We start from the raw sequence: 15,224 nt of genomic DNA, 5'->3' as shown, positions 1-15,224 counted from the left end.
GTGCAAAATTTACCCTTAACAAGTTTCCACCTGTATCCCCGTGTTCTTGATGAACTCATTTTAAAATAACTGTCTCGATCCACTGGACTGATTCCCTTCATAATTTTAAACACTTCAATCAGGTCACCTCATAATCTACTTTTACTCAAACTCTAAAGGCTCAGCTCTTTGAATCTTTCCTCCTAACTCATCCCCTGTAGCCCTGGAATCAGCCTAGTCGCTCTTCTCTGGACCTTTTCTAGTGCTGCTATGTCCCTTTTGTAGCCTGGAGACCCAAACTGCACACAGCACTCCTATATAATACTATAAATCTTATGCCAACGTAACTGTAGTATACATTCAGTCTGTGCTGTCTCCTGTAGAACAACACACTGGCTACTATGGACTGGTAAAATCTTCCCAGCAGCCTGGTGGACGCATCAAAAGTCCGTAGACTCCTTGGGACACACAGTCCACCCTGGCCCTTCTTACACAGCACCACCGTGTTGTCAGTCCAGTCCAGTTTGCTGTTCATGTGGACCCCCAGGTACTTATCATCACTTTGTATCACCTCCACATCAATGGTTATCAGGGGTTTTTTGATATCCACCAACTCTTGTCTTGTTGATGTTGAGCTGGTGGGGTTTTCCCTGCGCCACAAGACCAACAAACTGATCAAAACTAGGAATCCAATAGCAAAATAAGAAGACATTTTTAACAAGAGAAGGGATAATATAATAATTTAAAAGGTGTAAAGAGTAAGAGGCAGGAGATAACAAAAAACAACAACCTGCTGAGGACACCAATATCTACAGTAGTCACTTCACTTGCTAGTATTGCATTTTGTTGTGTGCCCAAGGATTAAAATTTTTGTGTTATGCAATGCATGTGTAGGTAGTCATTTGACATCAGTAAGTCTATTTTAGCTTTTGTAGGTAATCAGTTTGACTATAATTACAAACACTTTGATTGTTTTACTTTATCCTTTACATCTTTTCTTTTTTCATATAACAGCCACCTGCTTTAAAATAGTCGACTTGATATTTGCAGGTTTAATTCTAATAGTTATTAAGGTGGTGTATTTAATTGGAATAATTGTATAACCACTTTATAGATGTACTGCATTGGATTTATGTGCATTTTTATTAGTTATCATTTTCTTAACCTTAACTGTTATAACTTTCTATGTGTGTTGCATTATCTTATTCTTCTTTATTTAAGAAGCGGCCGCGCTCTTTCATTTTGCGGGTCGGGACGCGCCTTGAGGCAGAGATGGTTGACATGATCTCATCAGTTCAGGTGTGCAGTCTACGAAGTAGTCTTTGTATAATACTGGACTGGAAACCACCAAATTACAGGTTTAAGTCCTCCCTTGACTCACGGGGTGACCCTACTGTAAGTCGCTTAGCCTGTCTGGGTAGGCAGACGCTTTGCAGTTTTTAAATGATCGTGAATACTCCCTCATTTTTATCAAGTACGGCGGGATTCTTATTTGTGTTTTTTTGAGTAGTATTCCTAAAGAGATATAAATCAGTAAAAGTAAAACAGGAATACATCGGCAGGTAAATAAAAAAGGTGGTGCAATCGTACCCAGCAGGCCGTGTACGAGTTACGCTCTTCTCGGTTACAGTCAGTCAGAGAGAACTTTAATAAAAAACATCTACGGTTTGCGGATCAAAACTTTTATCACGTCATTGCTCTGATAATGGATGCTTTGGCATCAGTAGTTGTCTAACCGTCTGTTTAAAACTCCACATTTCTACTTCACACAGAAACGGGCAGAACGCCAAGCTACATTCTGTTTACAAAGAAAGACACTATACAGCTATGAAAAGACGCATTCGGTTTTGCGCAACTATACGATGACGATTCCTTGAAACCGCGTCAAAATCATGAGTAAGTTTGGGAACATAGCGCACGTTTTAACTGAAGACATGATTCAGTTCCTTGTGTCTCCTGTGAACTCTACTACTCGTCTGACATCCATTCTTCCACATAAATAAACAATAAAAGTTATAATTGCAATTTTCCGTGGCAGCCCGTCCTTATTTGGAGAAGGATTTCTCAGAGGCTGACTTTTTGAGCGATTTCCCAAGCAGCCAATAAAATGCCGACTAGCCAGCGGTTGTCCAATCAGTGAAACCCAAAGGCCGGGCCGCGTTCCATCGTGAATAATTGACCGAGATTCTTTTTTTTTTTTACAGCCTGGTGGATGAAGCGCAGTTTTCTCGATTTCCTCTACTCAAGTCCCGTACTTCTCAACTGAAATGATCGTACGAAAATGGACTCTCTTTACGCTCTTCTTATTTTTCCGGTGGTTCCGAATGATCGCTGTCCATGAACAAATAGGTAAGTCCTTTCGTTTCTTGGGCTATTTGGGGAAACAGCAGTGAAGTTCGTACGGCGCATTTCACACTTTTATTATTTGCGCACTTTTTTTGGTGCTCGAGTTGTCGCTGTGTGTTTAAAGTGCCCAACTATGGAGTGTCTGAACCGGTTTGTTAATTTGTACCGGAATCTCTGAGTGATTTTGCGTTGTGAAGAATGCTGCTCTTTAAAGCCGTATCCATCGTCCATGTTTTAAAATCCTGTAACGTACGCATTGGAAAAGTGCTGGCTGTATAAGGCGCTATAATACGTGAGGACTGTGCAGAGCATCATTTTTAAAGTTGCTGTTTTCACACTTCTCCACCACGTTGCAACTGAAGTGCTTAATTACGCACGCATGGATGGATGGATGGATTCACCCTTCCGTCTGGTTCCTTTTGCTGCTGTAAGGCTGAGCACTCTAGCACTGTCGTCCGATGTCATTGTCGTCGTATACTGCTGTCGCTGCTCTCTACATTTCCACCTTCATCCATTTTCTGGGGCAGAGTCAGCGACATCGGGAGAAAAGCAGGAGCCAAACCAGGACGGGTCGCCATTCCATCTCAGGTGACACTACTATCAACTGTAGTAGAAATCGAATGGTAAATGTTGGCCTGGTGTAGTGGTGTGTGGCTGAGTGTGCCCTGCGATGAACTGGCACGCCATCCTGGCATGCTGTGGCTCCCTGCCATCATATATTCAATCGTTTTAGACAGTTTATGGATGGATAGTAATCTCATTCTTAATGTACCACGGCATACAAATGCACCTTACAACCTAAAATTGTCTGTGTCAGATCAGCACTGTTGGCATCATTTTTCTCTCTCTTGGTGCTACATCAACTCTTGTAAGTTTTAAAACTGCAGTTTAAAAAACCCACTCTGGTTAAATAAAGAGAGAGTGTGAGTTAGGAGCTTATAAAGCAAAAAGTCCCTGATTCATTAAATGGCGCATAACCCAGTGTCTGTTCTCCTGAGGTCCAAGCAATGCATCTCCTGGACACTTGGAGTCAGTTTTGATGACTTTGGTCTTGGCACATTCCCATCCTTAAGGTCCATCTCTGACTTTTCTTCTTCCTCTTCTCTTTTTGTAGCATAAGCTTACCCCAGTCCAGGACACCAGCATCGGCCCACATTGCACTTTTGTGAGTTGCCTCACATCATACTTTGTCTATTTAATCCATTTGGCAACCTGATCTATCCATGGCTCCCCTCTCCAATGGTCTGTTATTTTTTTAGAAGCTTTACTATCTCAACTAGAAACCCTAATCTTGAAAATCTTCAATTTAGATTTGTACCTGAATAATATTCTGCCCCATGTGAACGATTTATTATGGACTTCACCTCCATCCCTGCAGCAGACACTTTTCTTCACATGTTTTGGGAATGTCCATTCATGGCTACTTTTTGGTCCAGTGTTTCCAGTTTTCTGTCTTCCATTCTTGTTATTAAAATTCCTCTCCTGCCTTACCATTTTCTTCTGCTTAATCTTTCTTTCATCTTCACAAATCTTCTTCAACAGAGGTTATTGCATTCATAAGAATGAGTGGTTTGGAAACCACTTCTATTTTTTTTTTGTCTGGTGCATCCTGAGGATTCGTGGGATTCCTTAGAAGTTGCTAGATATCATGGCCGGCCTGTATACTGGTACTGTGAGTGCTGTGCAGAGTGGAGGCAGAACCTTTGTGTTTTTCCCAGTTGATTCTGGGGTTTGTCAGGGGTGTGTTCTGCTCCTACTCTGTTCAGTGCTTGTATGGACGGGGTGTTGGGCAAGGTCATGGGGTCCAGAGGCTGTGGGGCATCTGTTGGTGAAGAAAGATTCATGGATCTTGACTTTGCTGATGATGCTGTGATCTTCGCGGAGTCTAAGGGAGGCTCTGATCGGGGCGCTCGAGAGACTGAGCGAGGAGTCTGAGTGTCTGGGCTTGCGAGTGTCCTGATAAAAACCAACATCTAGGCCTTTAATGACCTCTTGGGCACAGCCAGCAGCAGTGTGTCTGTCTGCGGAGAGAGTGTCAACCTTGTTGAGAGGTTTACTTACCCCGGCAGTGACATTCATGTGTCTGGTGACTCTTCCTATGAAGTCAGTAGACGGATTGGGAGAGCATGGGGGGGTCATGAGGTCGCTGGAAAGGGGTGAGTGGCGCTCCTGATATCTATGCAAAAGGACGAAGGTCCAAGTCTTTAGAGTCCTGGTGCTTCCTGTCTTGCTATATGGTTACGAGACTATGGACGCTATCCAGTGACCTGAGATGAAGACTGGACTCCTTTAGTACTGTGTCTCTCCGGAAAATCCTTGGGAACTGTTGGTTTGACTTTGTGTTGAATGAGCGGTTGCTCATGGAGTTCCAAATGAGGCACATTACCTGCATTGTGAGGGAGCGTCAGTTACAGCACTGTGATCCGGCTCATAAGATCCTCATTGTTAGGGGCACGAGTAGCTGGACCAGTCCAAGGGGTCGTCCACGTAATACCTGGCTGCGGCAGATGGAGGGTCATTACCGGACGCTGAGGGAGGGTAGTTACTTCATTATATCAGTTATTTATGCACACTGTTTGTCTGCATTTGCTTGTTTAATAAATAAGTGATCATAAAAAATTGCTTCACCATACTGGCTGTATATCATTCTGTAGCACAAGTGTGGGTGTGCTTTACTAGTAAAAGTGAATATTAATTCCTAAAAATGTAAATAAAAAGATGAAATAGAAATATGACACAGCAGCAAAGTAGATTGCTTGCTATTATTCTTTTTAACAATACTAGGGGGCTCTGCCCCCTGCTCGCTTCACTTGCCCACCCTCCGGTTTGGTTAACTGAATTTTCACATACAGCATTTGATAACACCACGGAGAATTAGAACAGTGCTTAGTGCCCCCAGGATCAGGGTTCAAGTCCGAAAGCAGCCACTGTCTGCTTATCACGCAGCTGGTTTTCTCCTGGTTCTCCAGTTTTCTTCTGCATCACAATAACTTTCAATTTCAGATGGCCAACACCTCCAGATTAGCCTTTTGTGAGTAGATGACGGTGTGCCGCAGAGGACGTGGTTGGTTCCTGACTTGATTACTGAGCTTTTGTAAGATAATGGACGGAAAGCAGCGTCTAAGATGTCTTCTCTTAAAGATGTGGATTATGACTGCAGCTACCTCTAACACAGTGGGCTCGTGATTGTTTTCTTCTAATTGTTCTCCTTATTTAAATGATCAACTTTCTTTCTTTCTTTCTTTCTTTCTTTCTTTCTTTCTTTCTTTCTTTCTTTCTTTCTTTCTTTCTTTCTTTCTCTCTTTCTTTCTATCACACATTTGGCATTCAGAAAAAGGACAGTAGTGTGACATTTACATTTATAGGAAATGTTAATAATATTTAAAAAACTTTTTGCATTGCTTAAATCTGTTTTGTCATCCATCCATCCATCCATTTTCCAACCCGCTGAATCCGAACACAGGGTCACGGGGGTCTGCTGGAGCCAATCCCAACCAACACAGGGCAGGAACCAATCCCGGGCAGGGTGCCAACCCACCGCAGGACACACACAAACACACCCACGCCAATTTAGAATCGCCAATCCACCTAACCTGCATGTCTTTGGATTGTGGGAGGAAACCCCCACAGATACGGGGAGAACATGCAAACTCCATGTAGGGAGGACCCGGGAAGCAAACCCTGGTCTCCTAACTGCGAGGCAGCAGCACTACAACTGCGCCACTGTGCCGCCCTGTTTTGTCATTTTCTTTTTAATTTGTTTTTCTGTGAAGTGTGTTTATTTGAATTTTATTCCACTACTGACTAATCAATCATGAGCTGAGCAGACACACATGGAAACCGCATGGATTGTTGTTGGGCAGTCGTTACACTTTTACCAACTTGTGTGCCTGTTAGTAAATAAAAGCTTAAATAACCGGGTTATAAAAAATAATAAGTTATTATCCACCTAACATACATAAATTCCAGCTTCATTCTGCAAATATTTAGCATATCTAGAACTGTTTATCAGAAAAAAAAATTAAACTAACAAACTGGGAACTAACAGCTTGCTTCAAAGGTCAGGTTTGAATTAAAAGCAGAAGTTGGTTGGCATGAAAACTTCCAACCACAGGAGGCCTCAGGGCTGAAGTTAGGAATCAGTGCACTAACAGGCAGGGAGGCTGGTACGTCTTGCTCAAGAGAGGCTCTTCAGCTATAAACAAGATCCCCCACATGGCCCTGGGTGACTTACCTCCTTAACATACAGTAGAGTTGACCACACTGCGACACTGCGTCATTTAATGCCGCACAACACTTCTCACTCTTGATTTTGGTGTGAGACTTGGTGTGGTGGTGGGGGGTACTCAATCATTTTATTGTGCCCATTGGTCCACTTTGGTCATTGCACCTCACAAATACTCGTTCGTTTCATCGAGTAGGGGATTGGGGTATTGGTGAAAAGGTCTGTTGCTGCCACAGCTCCCTGGGCGCACATGCAGAATGCCCCCCTGGCTATAAAGATTTCTATAGGAGTCCCTGACAAGTCTGAAAACATTTCAATAGCTGCCAGAGGATGTGAATTTGCCACATAAGGAATATATGAGATAAATGTTAGTGCTGTGCTGATGATATGCAACTGTACCTGTTGTTCCCTCCAGAGGTCCACATGGTCTCAGTTAGGATCTCGGCATCCACAAGATCAGACCGCATCTGATGGAGTATTCATCACAACTTCTTGGTCTTGTCACATCTGGATTAGTGCAACTGTCTGCTGGCAGGTGTACTTGCATGGGTCACCAGGCCACAGCAGATGATTCAGAATGCATTGGCACATTTGGTGGGTGGGCACGTGTCACTCTTCTTTTCAGATCACTACATTGGCTCCCTATTGCAGCACACAGTAAGTTCAAATCCTTGATGCTTGCCTACAAAGCAGTCAACGGGTCAGCATCTGTACATATGGAGACTCTTGTGAGGTCCTCTGCTCCTTTCTGCTCATTCAGATGTGCTGTTGAATGATGTCTGGTGATGCCACCTCCATGGAATGAGCTGCCCACCTCCATTCAAACTTCTTACTCCCTCAGTGTGTTTAAGAAGCGTTTGAAGACTCTCTTGTTTGGCGAATTTCTGTCTAACTGATATTACGCGTTCATTTTTTGTAACTTACAAAGTTTAACTCGCTTGTAGTTTGCTCTGAGCTCTTCACTTGTGATGATCAATTTTGTACCCTTGTCCAGTCACACTTGTTCCCAAACAGTTCCCAAGGCTGACGGTTACTCCATTATACTGACCTCTTTTGTAAGTCGCTTTGGATAAAAGCATCTGCTAAACAAATAAATGTAAATGTTGTGGAATACCAGGGTGCTCCAGCCTCCCCAACCCCAACACAGACAGCCAGAGACACAAACGTTCAACAGCACACGTTTATTTTTTCCACATGGGGAAGGGCTTTCTTCAGTCCCCACAAGAGCGCAATATCCATAACACCAAAACACAGTCCTCCACCTCCTCCTCCTCCTCCTCACAGGCTTTGTCCGTCTTCTTCCTGACTCTTGCGTCGGAGTAGTGGCTGCTGGCTCCTTCTATAAGGCACCCAGAGGTCCTCCAGGTGCTCGTTGATCTACTTGTGGCAGCACTTCCAGGTGTGGCAGAAGTGCTGCAAACAAGGGCTCAGCAGTTCTCCAGGTTGGCCCCTGGCAGTGGGCATGGGCCCCAGCGACGTCAAACTTCCATGCTTCAAACCTGTGGCACTGCTGCATGCCAAGGAGGTAATGGTCTGGATATGCTCTCTCCCCTGGACCTTCCATTATTGGGGCATTCCGGTGGTCCGCCATAATGTATATAGATAGGGAGATGCACTTTTTGTTTTCTGTGTTTTAAGTAGCAGGCTAATTGGTTGTACTTTGTTCTTTATTTTCCTTAATAATAAAAAACTGAACTGCCTGTGTACGTGTCTCCTAACAAAGACTGGCAGCCATATCGACCCTGACATTATCTGTCTCTGCCATCTCCATTTCTGATTAAAGTGACTCAGTTGCGTACTAAAATAGAGCAATGGCTGCATGATGTCGCGCAGGTTCATAGGCTAATTATTGCCACTTGCCCAAAGCACGGAGAAATTCTTAATCGCAAGTGCTATCCAACATGCCCCACGTCATCACCTCATCTTGAAACTTCTGTCTTCTTAGCCTGAAAAGTCGTATTTGTCATAACAGATAATAATGTGCCAATTTACAGTATCTCGGAATGAGACCGTGCTCTTCATAAAGTAACTATGTATGTCATTTTATTCAATGCACTGAATGTACTGAATGATGAACATGATAATTATTGGATACTTTAATAAAGCTTACTGTCAACATCCATAGAAAAGATGACAGAAAAGGAATCATTTGTAAACAATGCAATTGTAATCTTCAATTTTTTTTTAAATGTTGGATTACTGAAAGAAAGTGTAATGTTTCTGCTTGATTGTGGCACATAATTTAGTTGTTGAATGCTGAGGGTGCACTGCAGAGTGGGCAGATTTCTATAATTCACTGCTCTTCTGTGACTGATAGGGCCAGGAATACCGATCTGGATATTCCTCCCATCCTAGCTAGCTGTGTCATCTATGTCCCTGAATGTGTACAGCTTGGCATACTCTGTGTAATATATACACTGATCAGCCGCGACATTAAAACCACCTGCCTAATATTGTCTAGGTCCACCCCATGCCACCTATTGAGACTCCACAAGACCGCTGAAGGTGTCCTGTGGTATCTGGAACCAAGACGTTCACAACAGATTCTTTAAGTCCTGTAAGTGGTGAGGTGGGGTCTCCATGGATTGGACTTGTTTTTCCAGCACATTCCATAGATACTCAATTGGATTGAGATCTGGAGAATTTGGAGGCCAAGTCAATACCCTGTACTCTTTGTCATGTTCCTGTGATGGTGCAGGTTGGCTCCACACTCCTGTTGTGCCCGGGAGCCTCTCAAACCCGCCATCATCAATAGTCCTGAAACTGTGATGAACTGGGCATATGAGGACACATGCATCCAGATAAAGGGCAGGGGCAAAAGTGAACAAGTGTTTTTATTAAAATCAATCAAATGAACAGTGTCCAAATAGTCAGTCACTTTCCAACCTACTAAATCCTAACTACAGGGTCATGGGGGTCTGCTGGAGCCTAATCCCAGGGCGCAAGGCAGGAACAAATCCCGGGCAGGGCGCCAGCCCACCACAGGGCACACACACGCACAGCACACACCAGGGACAATTTAGGATCACCAATGCACCTAACCTGCATGTCTTTGGACTGTGGGAGGAAACCCATATAGACACGGGGAGAACATGCAAACTCCATGCAGGGAGGACCCCGAGAAGCGAACCCAGGTCTTCTTACTGCGAGGCAGCAGCGCTACCACTGCGCCACCATGCCACCCTGTCCAAATAGTGCAGTGCATAAATAAATAATCAATAAAAGCAAGTGACGGTGGAGGTTAAAACCAAGTCATCCAATGAATAATTCTTTAAAATCGAGGTTACAAACACAGGCAAGTATCTATCCCACTTGCTGATTCCTTCTCCAGTTCTTCAGTCCTCACTATCTCGACTCATCCCACCGCTGCCACCAAATGTGACCATGCGGGTTGGACCCTTGTCGCAACAGAAGCATGGAGGCAATCCGCATGGTCACACTTGGTGGCAGCGGTGGGATGAGGTGTGGCAGTGAGGAACGAATAATGGGTGCAGAAACAACAAGCAGGATAGGTGCCTGACTTTTTAAGTTCCTAAAAACTCAAGCTAGAGGAGGGCATTTTAGAATTGAGCCTTTTAATGGAGTATATTTATTGAACAGTTGCTTATTTAATGTCCGTGTTTTACAAAGGGGTTTGGGTTTGTTTTATGGAAGGGTCTGGTTTTAGTGTTTTTGTTATTGTTTTTAGTGCCGTGTAGGACCATGCCACAGACATGGGCCACCAGTTGCACTGGGTTGGGAGAAGGTTAGAGCCTTAAAGAAAAATTGTGGTCTTGTGCTGTGGGGAGGTGTTGTGTGATACGTGTGATTTATTTAATTTTAAATAAATAATCGTGCCCCAAAAAGTGTAGGCATCTACACCCAATTGGAGAGGCAGTGTAAAGAGGAACCTGTACAGGACAAAGGGAGAGGGAAGAAGATTAGGAAGAAAAGGAGGTTAATGAAAAGAGAGAGATTAGCAGGCAGGAAGGTGGAGAGAGCCAGAGCAAGCAAACGAATGAGAGAGAGAGAGCAGAGGCTGGCAGTCGAGAGGATAGTGTGCAGCTGACGCTCAGCAGGCTGAAGGTGGCCACTCCAGCTGAGCAATCAGGGAGCTGGAGTGATTCTTGCATAAGTTCAGGAATGCAGCAGGAATTGGGGAGGCTTGGATGGGGCGCCCTACTGGGAGACAAGTCTGCTTTGTTGTCTAATGGATTGACCAGCTATGCTGTAGAAGACGTATGGAGAATAGATGGATGAGATCCTCCAGAGGTATATCTTAAAGAGCTTGATTTGGAGACATAGGGACAGATGGATATTTGGGTGGTTGGACCAATCAAATCTCATTAACTCAATCTTTGTTTCATTTAGAACAATCTGTAGACTACACCAGGTGTCCAGTAATGTCTTTACTTTTCACGTAACACCCAAATTATGCTACTGCTTTTCTGTGTGTGATGTTGCACCTCTCTTTGTTCTAGTACACCTTTACCAATCACCTAAGCTCTTTTGGACCTGTGACCATTGCATGGCTCACAATTATGTTCTCTTTGCAGGAGATGGATGTGGTCACACCATTCTGAGAACCCATAGTGGCACCCTAACCTCTCTCAACTTTCCTGGCACGTATCCCAACAACACACACTGTGAATGGCAGTTGTCAGCCCCAGATGGCCTGGGCTTCATCCTCAAATTCGGGGACTTTGACTTGGAATATTCTCCAAACTGCACCAATGGCTCTCTATGGATTGTGATGACTGGGAACAACAGAAATACCCTGGGTAAGACACAGAAGCTCCACATTTCATGGTTTTTGGTTTCCCTGTTTTTTGTTTATTATTCTATTCAGCAGAACCAACTATGAATTAAAGAGGTCTATGTTTCATGAAATGCAACCATCAAGGCTTGCTTAGTTCTTTTGGTTTCAATGTCCCAGATGAACGATTCATTCCATCTTTGGTTCTACTAATTTCAACTGTGCAAGTCATCATATTTGTTCTTTCAAGAAAGGTTCAGGTAGAAACAGCCCATAATTAGTTACGTTTAGTTTGCATTCAAGTTTGGGCGGAAACAGAACATTAATTAATTCAGTTCATCTCACATTTAACTGAAACTTTGTCACCTCTGTTTGGGTTTTATTCAATTCCTTCTTCAGAGCTTTACCAACTGAATAGCCACTGTCTTTTAGGTTGGCGATCTCATGCAAATGGGATCACTTGTCTTATTATAGAGACATTCCAAATATGGACCTCTAAGAGAGACGGACACTCACACTGGGAGTCGGAACACAGCTGTTTGAGTCAGTGTGGACAAACAGAGGCTGCCACGAAGAAGTGGGCTCTGTAACCATAAGCAGTGTCTGAAAGTTCAAACTTTTCAGTGTACCATAGAAAAGGCAAGGGAGAGGCCAAGGTGTAGAACTCCTCCAGGCCAGCAGATGGCAGCAGAGATACCTCAAAGACAGAGAGCAAGACCTTAGGTTTTGACTTGGCGCTCCCAGTACTTGTGCACCTGATTCTGACTCTCTTAGCACATAACCTGGATGGTATACTGGGATAACAATGATTTAAGAGTTAAGTGGTGAGCTGGAGGGGAAGAGAAGAAGCTGACACTGGCATAGAGAGATTTGAGATATATAAGGAGAGGGAAAAGTGGATGAGCCACCCCGCCAGATAGTCATGGCTACAGGTCTGCATAGAAAGGCTTTTCTTTGGCTTCTCTGTTCCTTTGTTAAATTGTGGTCACCTTATAAAAGTCTCTTTCTTGTTGGTTTGAGATATTGTCGACCATTTTGTATTCTGGACAGACACCTAGGTGGTAGTCTCCTGTTACCAAATAAATAAATTAAAAAAAACAAATAAAAAATACAATTACACATTACTCAGGTTAGCAAGGTGGCCTTTACACTTGGATAAGCAAAAGAATGAACAAGTTATTCAACTATAAGTGGAAATAAAAGCTGAAGAGAATTGAAGACTCACTTCCTGTGGTTTGAAGGTCTACTTGACCACCCGGTTTATTAGAGCAGTTTAGATAAGTTTTATATGATGAGAAACATGATGATGTGTATTAAATATGGGGAATATGGAGGACAACAGAGTGGAGAGTGAAGATCCTGTTGATGACACTATATATATATTTGCCTTCTTTTCCAGTCGTTTACTTTCATTATATTTTACTTAAGTAAATATCAATTGTGAAAGCTGTTGGGCTTCACTGAACCCCCAACACGAATGCACAAAACAGTCCCAGGTTCAAATCAAAGGGCTTTTATTACACAAATGCCTTGTATAACAATAAACAGGCTGTCTCTACTCTACTCTACTCTGCTCCCCACACTATTACTCCCCTGAGATGAATGTTGCCTTCCTTCCTCTCAGGTCCTACTCATCGAGCTATGGAAGCAGGTTCCTTTTATGCTGGATCCGGGAGCACTTCTGGTGATGTGATGTTGCCAGTTGGAAGTACTTCTGGGCCATAAAGAAGCTGGGGATGTCCTTCCCCCAGCAGTGCCCTCTATCGTCTGCCAGGGTCCACTACATGGCTGCTCCTCTGGACTCCAACTCCCATGCAGCCCTGTGGATGTCCAAACTGGGACTCTATATGAGTGACACTGCCACCCATTATAGTGAGGGGATGAACTGCTCCCTGCTGTCCTCTTTTGCTGATTCCTGTAGCCTTTGGGAACCCCAATCAGGATGGGAAGCATAAGGCATCCTGGCCAGATATTGCCCACGCTTAGTCCATCATTCTATTTTGGTATCCTGGCTGGGTAAGGATTTCATCTCCATCCTGGCAGGATGCCCAACCGTCCTCTTGGGCATCTACACAATCCATTTTCATATCATCTCGGCAGCACTGGGTACAAGAAGGGAGCAAAGTGTGGACATGGGACCAGTCCACTGCAGGACCCCATCCCCTACATTTACTGGTATGAGGGTCACTTTAGACTCATCAGTTAACTTAACGCATGGGCGATAAAAAATTGGAATACCTGGAGCAGGGGGTTCTCAAGCTTCTTAATCCAAGGACCCAAATAAGAAAATCAGTACCATACTGGGACCCAAGAAGGTTATTATTAATTACCACAATAAGAGCAGAGCCATACATATAGTAGAGACATAACAATGACCGTAGAATAAAAAAGGAGAGGCTTTATTTCCATACAAGCGTATTTCTCACATAATATTATTAAAAGAGAAAAGTAGAGTGCAATCATATTGTTTATAAAGCAATAATTATCATTTAAAACAGGGAAATAGATTACTGTGGTATAATAGTAATAGGTGGAGTGGTGGCTCTGAGGTTAGGGATCTGCACTGGCAATCGGAAGGTTGCCGGTTCGAATCCCGTAAATACCAACAGGGACTCTGCTCTGTTGGGCCCTTGAGCAAGGCCCTTAACCTGCAATTGCTGAGCACTTTGAGTAGTGAGAAAAGTGCTATATAAATGCAAACAATTATTATTAGTGTAAGATTTAGTAAATCTATGGGAAATAACTGCTTCTTTAAAACAGCACTGCAAAAATATGATTATTTTTAAAAGGATGAATGGTCACTTAGAGTAGTCACTTGACTCATGGCACCACATAAGGAATAAAGTAGTGAAAAGATAATTAATTTAAGTAATGCTATTTATTTAGTCAGTCATTCTCCAACCCGCTATATCCTAACACAGGGTCACGGGGGCCTGCTGGAGCCAATCCCAGCCAACACAGGGCACAAGGCAGGAACAAACCCTGGGCAGGGCTCCAGCCCACTGCAGGGCGCGCACACACACACACACACACACACACACACCAAGCATACACACGGGACAATTTAGGATTGCCAATGCACCTAATCTGCATGTCTTTGGACTGTGGGAGGAAACCCACGCAGACACGGAGAGAACATGCAAACTCCAGGCAGGGAGGACCCGGGAAGCAAACCAGGGTCTCCTAACTGTGAGGCAGCAGCGCTACCACTGTGCCACCATGCCGCCTGCTGTTTATTTACCTTGCCTTAAATATCATTATTATTTATAAATAAGATTGTTCAAATCTTGTCTAACAACACAATAACGCTATACAAGAAGGGCCAGAGCAGACTGGACTTCTTGAGGAGACAGGGATCTGTTGTTGTATGCAGCAAATTGCTGGTGATGTTCTGTCAGTCAGTTGTAATGTTCTACGCTGTGGTCTCCTGGGAAACAACTTGAGCTGCAAAGAGGCACAATGCCTGAATAAACTCATCAGGAAAGTCTGCTCCATCACTGGGCCAACCCTGGACACCCTGGAAGCTGTTGTGGAAAAGAGGATGATGGCAAAATTGGATGCCATCATGAAAAATCCCCACTAGGAGGCGCTCTCTGGGAGCACTTTTAGCCCCAGGCTCATTCTACCAGGGTGTGCTAAGAGGTTCCTTTGGAGGTCTTTTCTGCCCTCTGCCATCAGGCAATTGCTTCCTCCCGACACTCCCAGCTAAATCCTGATGCTCTTTAAATTCACTATTGCAGTTTTATTATAATATACATTATTTATTGACTGCGGTGGGTTGGCACCCTGCCCAGGATTGTTTCCTGCCTTGTGCCCTGTGTTGGCTGGGATTGGCTCCGGCAGACCCCCGTGACCCTGTGTTCGTATTCAGCGGGTTGGACAATGGATGGATGGATGGATTATTTATTGATTGATTCATTGGCTGTATTATTTGTCCTG

At 43.8% G+C, this 15,224-nt stretch overlaps 1 protein-coding gene across 2 annotated transcripts in view; it reads left to right on the top strand.

The window, feature by feature from the left end:
* Positions 1 to 1,767: 1,767 nt before the first annotated feature.
* The window catches only part of si:dkey-34d22.1 (discoidin, CUB and LCCL domain-containing protein 1), a 95,785-nt gene continuing 82,328 nt past the window's right edge, over positions 1,768 to 15,224 (top strand). The window contains exons 1-3 of one of the 2 annotated variants that reach the window (XM_028819131.2): positions 1,768 to 1,875; positions 2,184 to 2,328; positions 11,086 to 11,310. In XM_028819131.2, coding sequence (XP_028674964.1) covers positions 2,247 to 2,328; positions 11,086 to 11,310 — 307 coding nt within the window. In that variant the 5' untranslated portion in view covers positions 1,768 to 1,875; positions 2,184 to 2,246. Of the gene's footprint in view, positions 1,876 to 2,119; positions 2,329 to 11,085; positions 11,311 to 15,224 lie in introns of those variants that run through there. The other variant, XM_051936272.1, reaches the window with a different exon arrangement.

The sequence above is a fragment of the Erpetoichthys calabaricus genome, chromosome 14 (assembly GCF_900747795.2).
Source record: "Erpetoichthys calabaricus chromosome 14, fErpCal1.3, whole genome shotgun sequence".
Lineage (NCBI taxonomy): Eukaryota > Metazoa > Chordata > Cladistia > Polypteriformes > Polypteridae > Erpetoichthys > Erpetoichthys calabaricus.
This window is presented reverse-complemented; position numbering and strand designations above follow the sequence as displayed.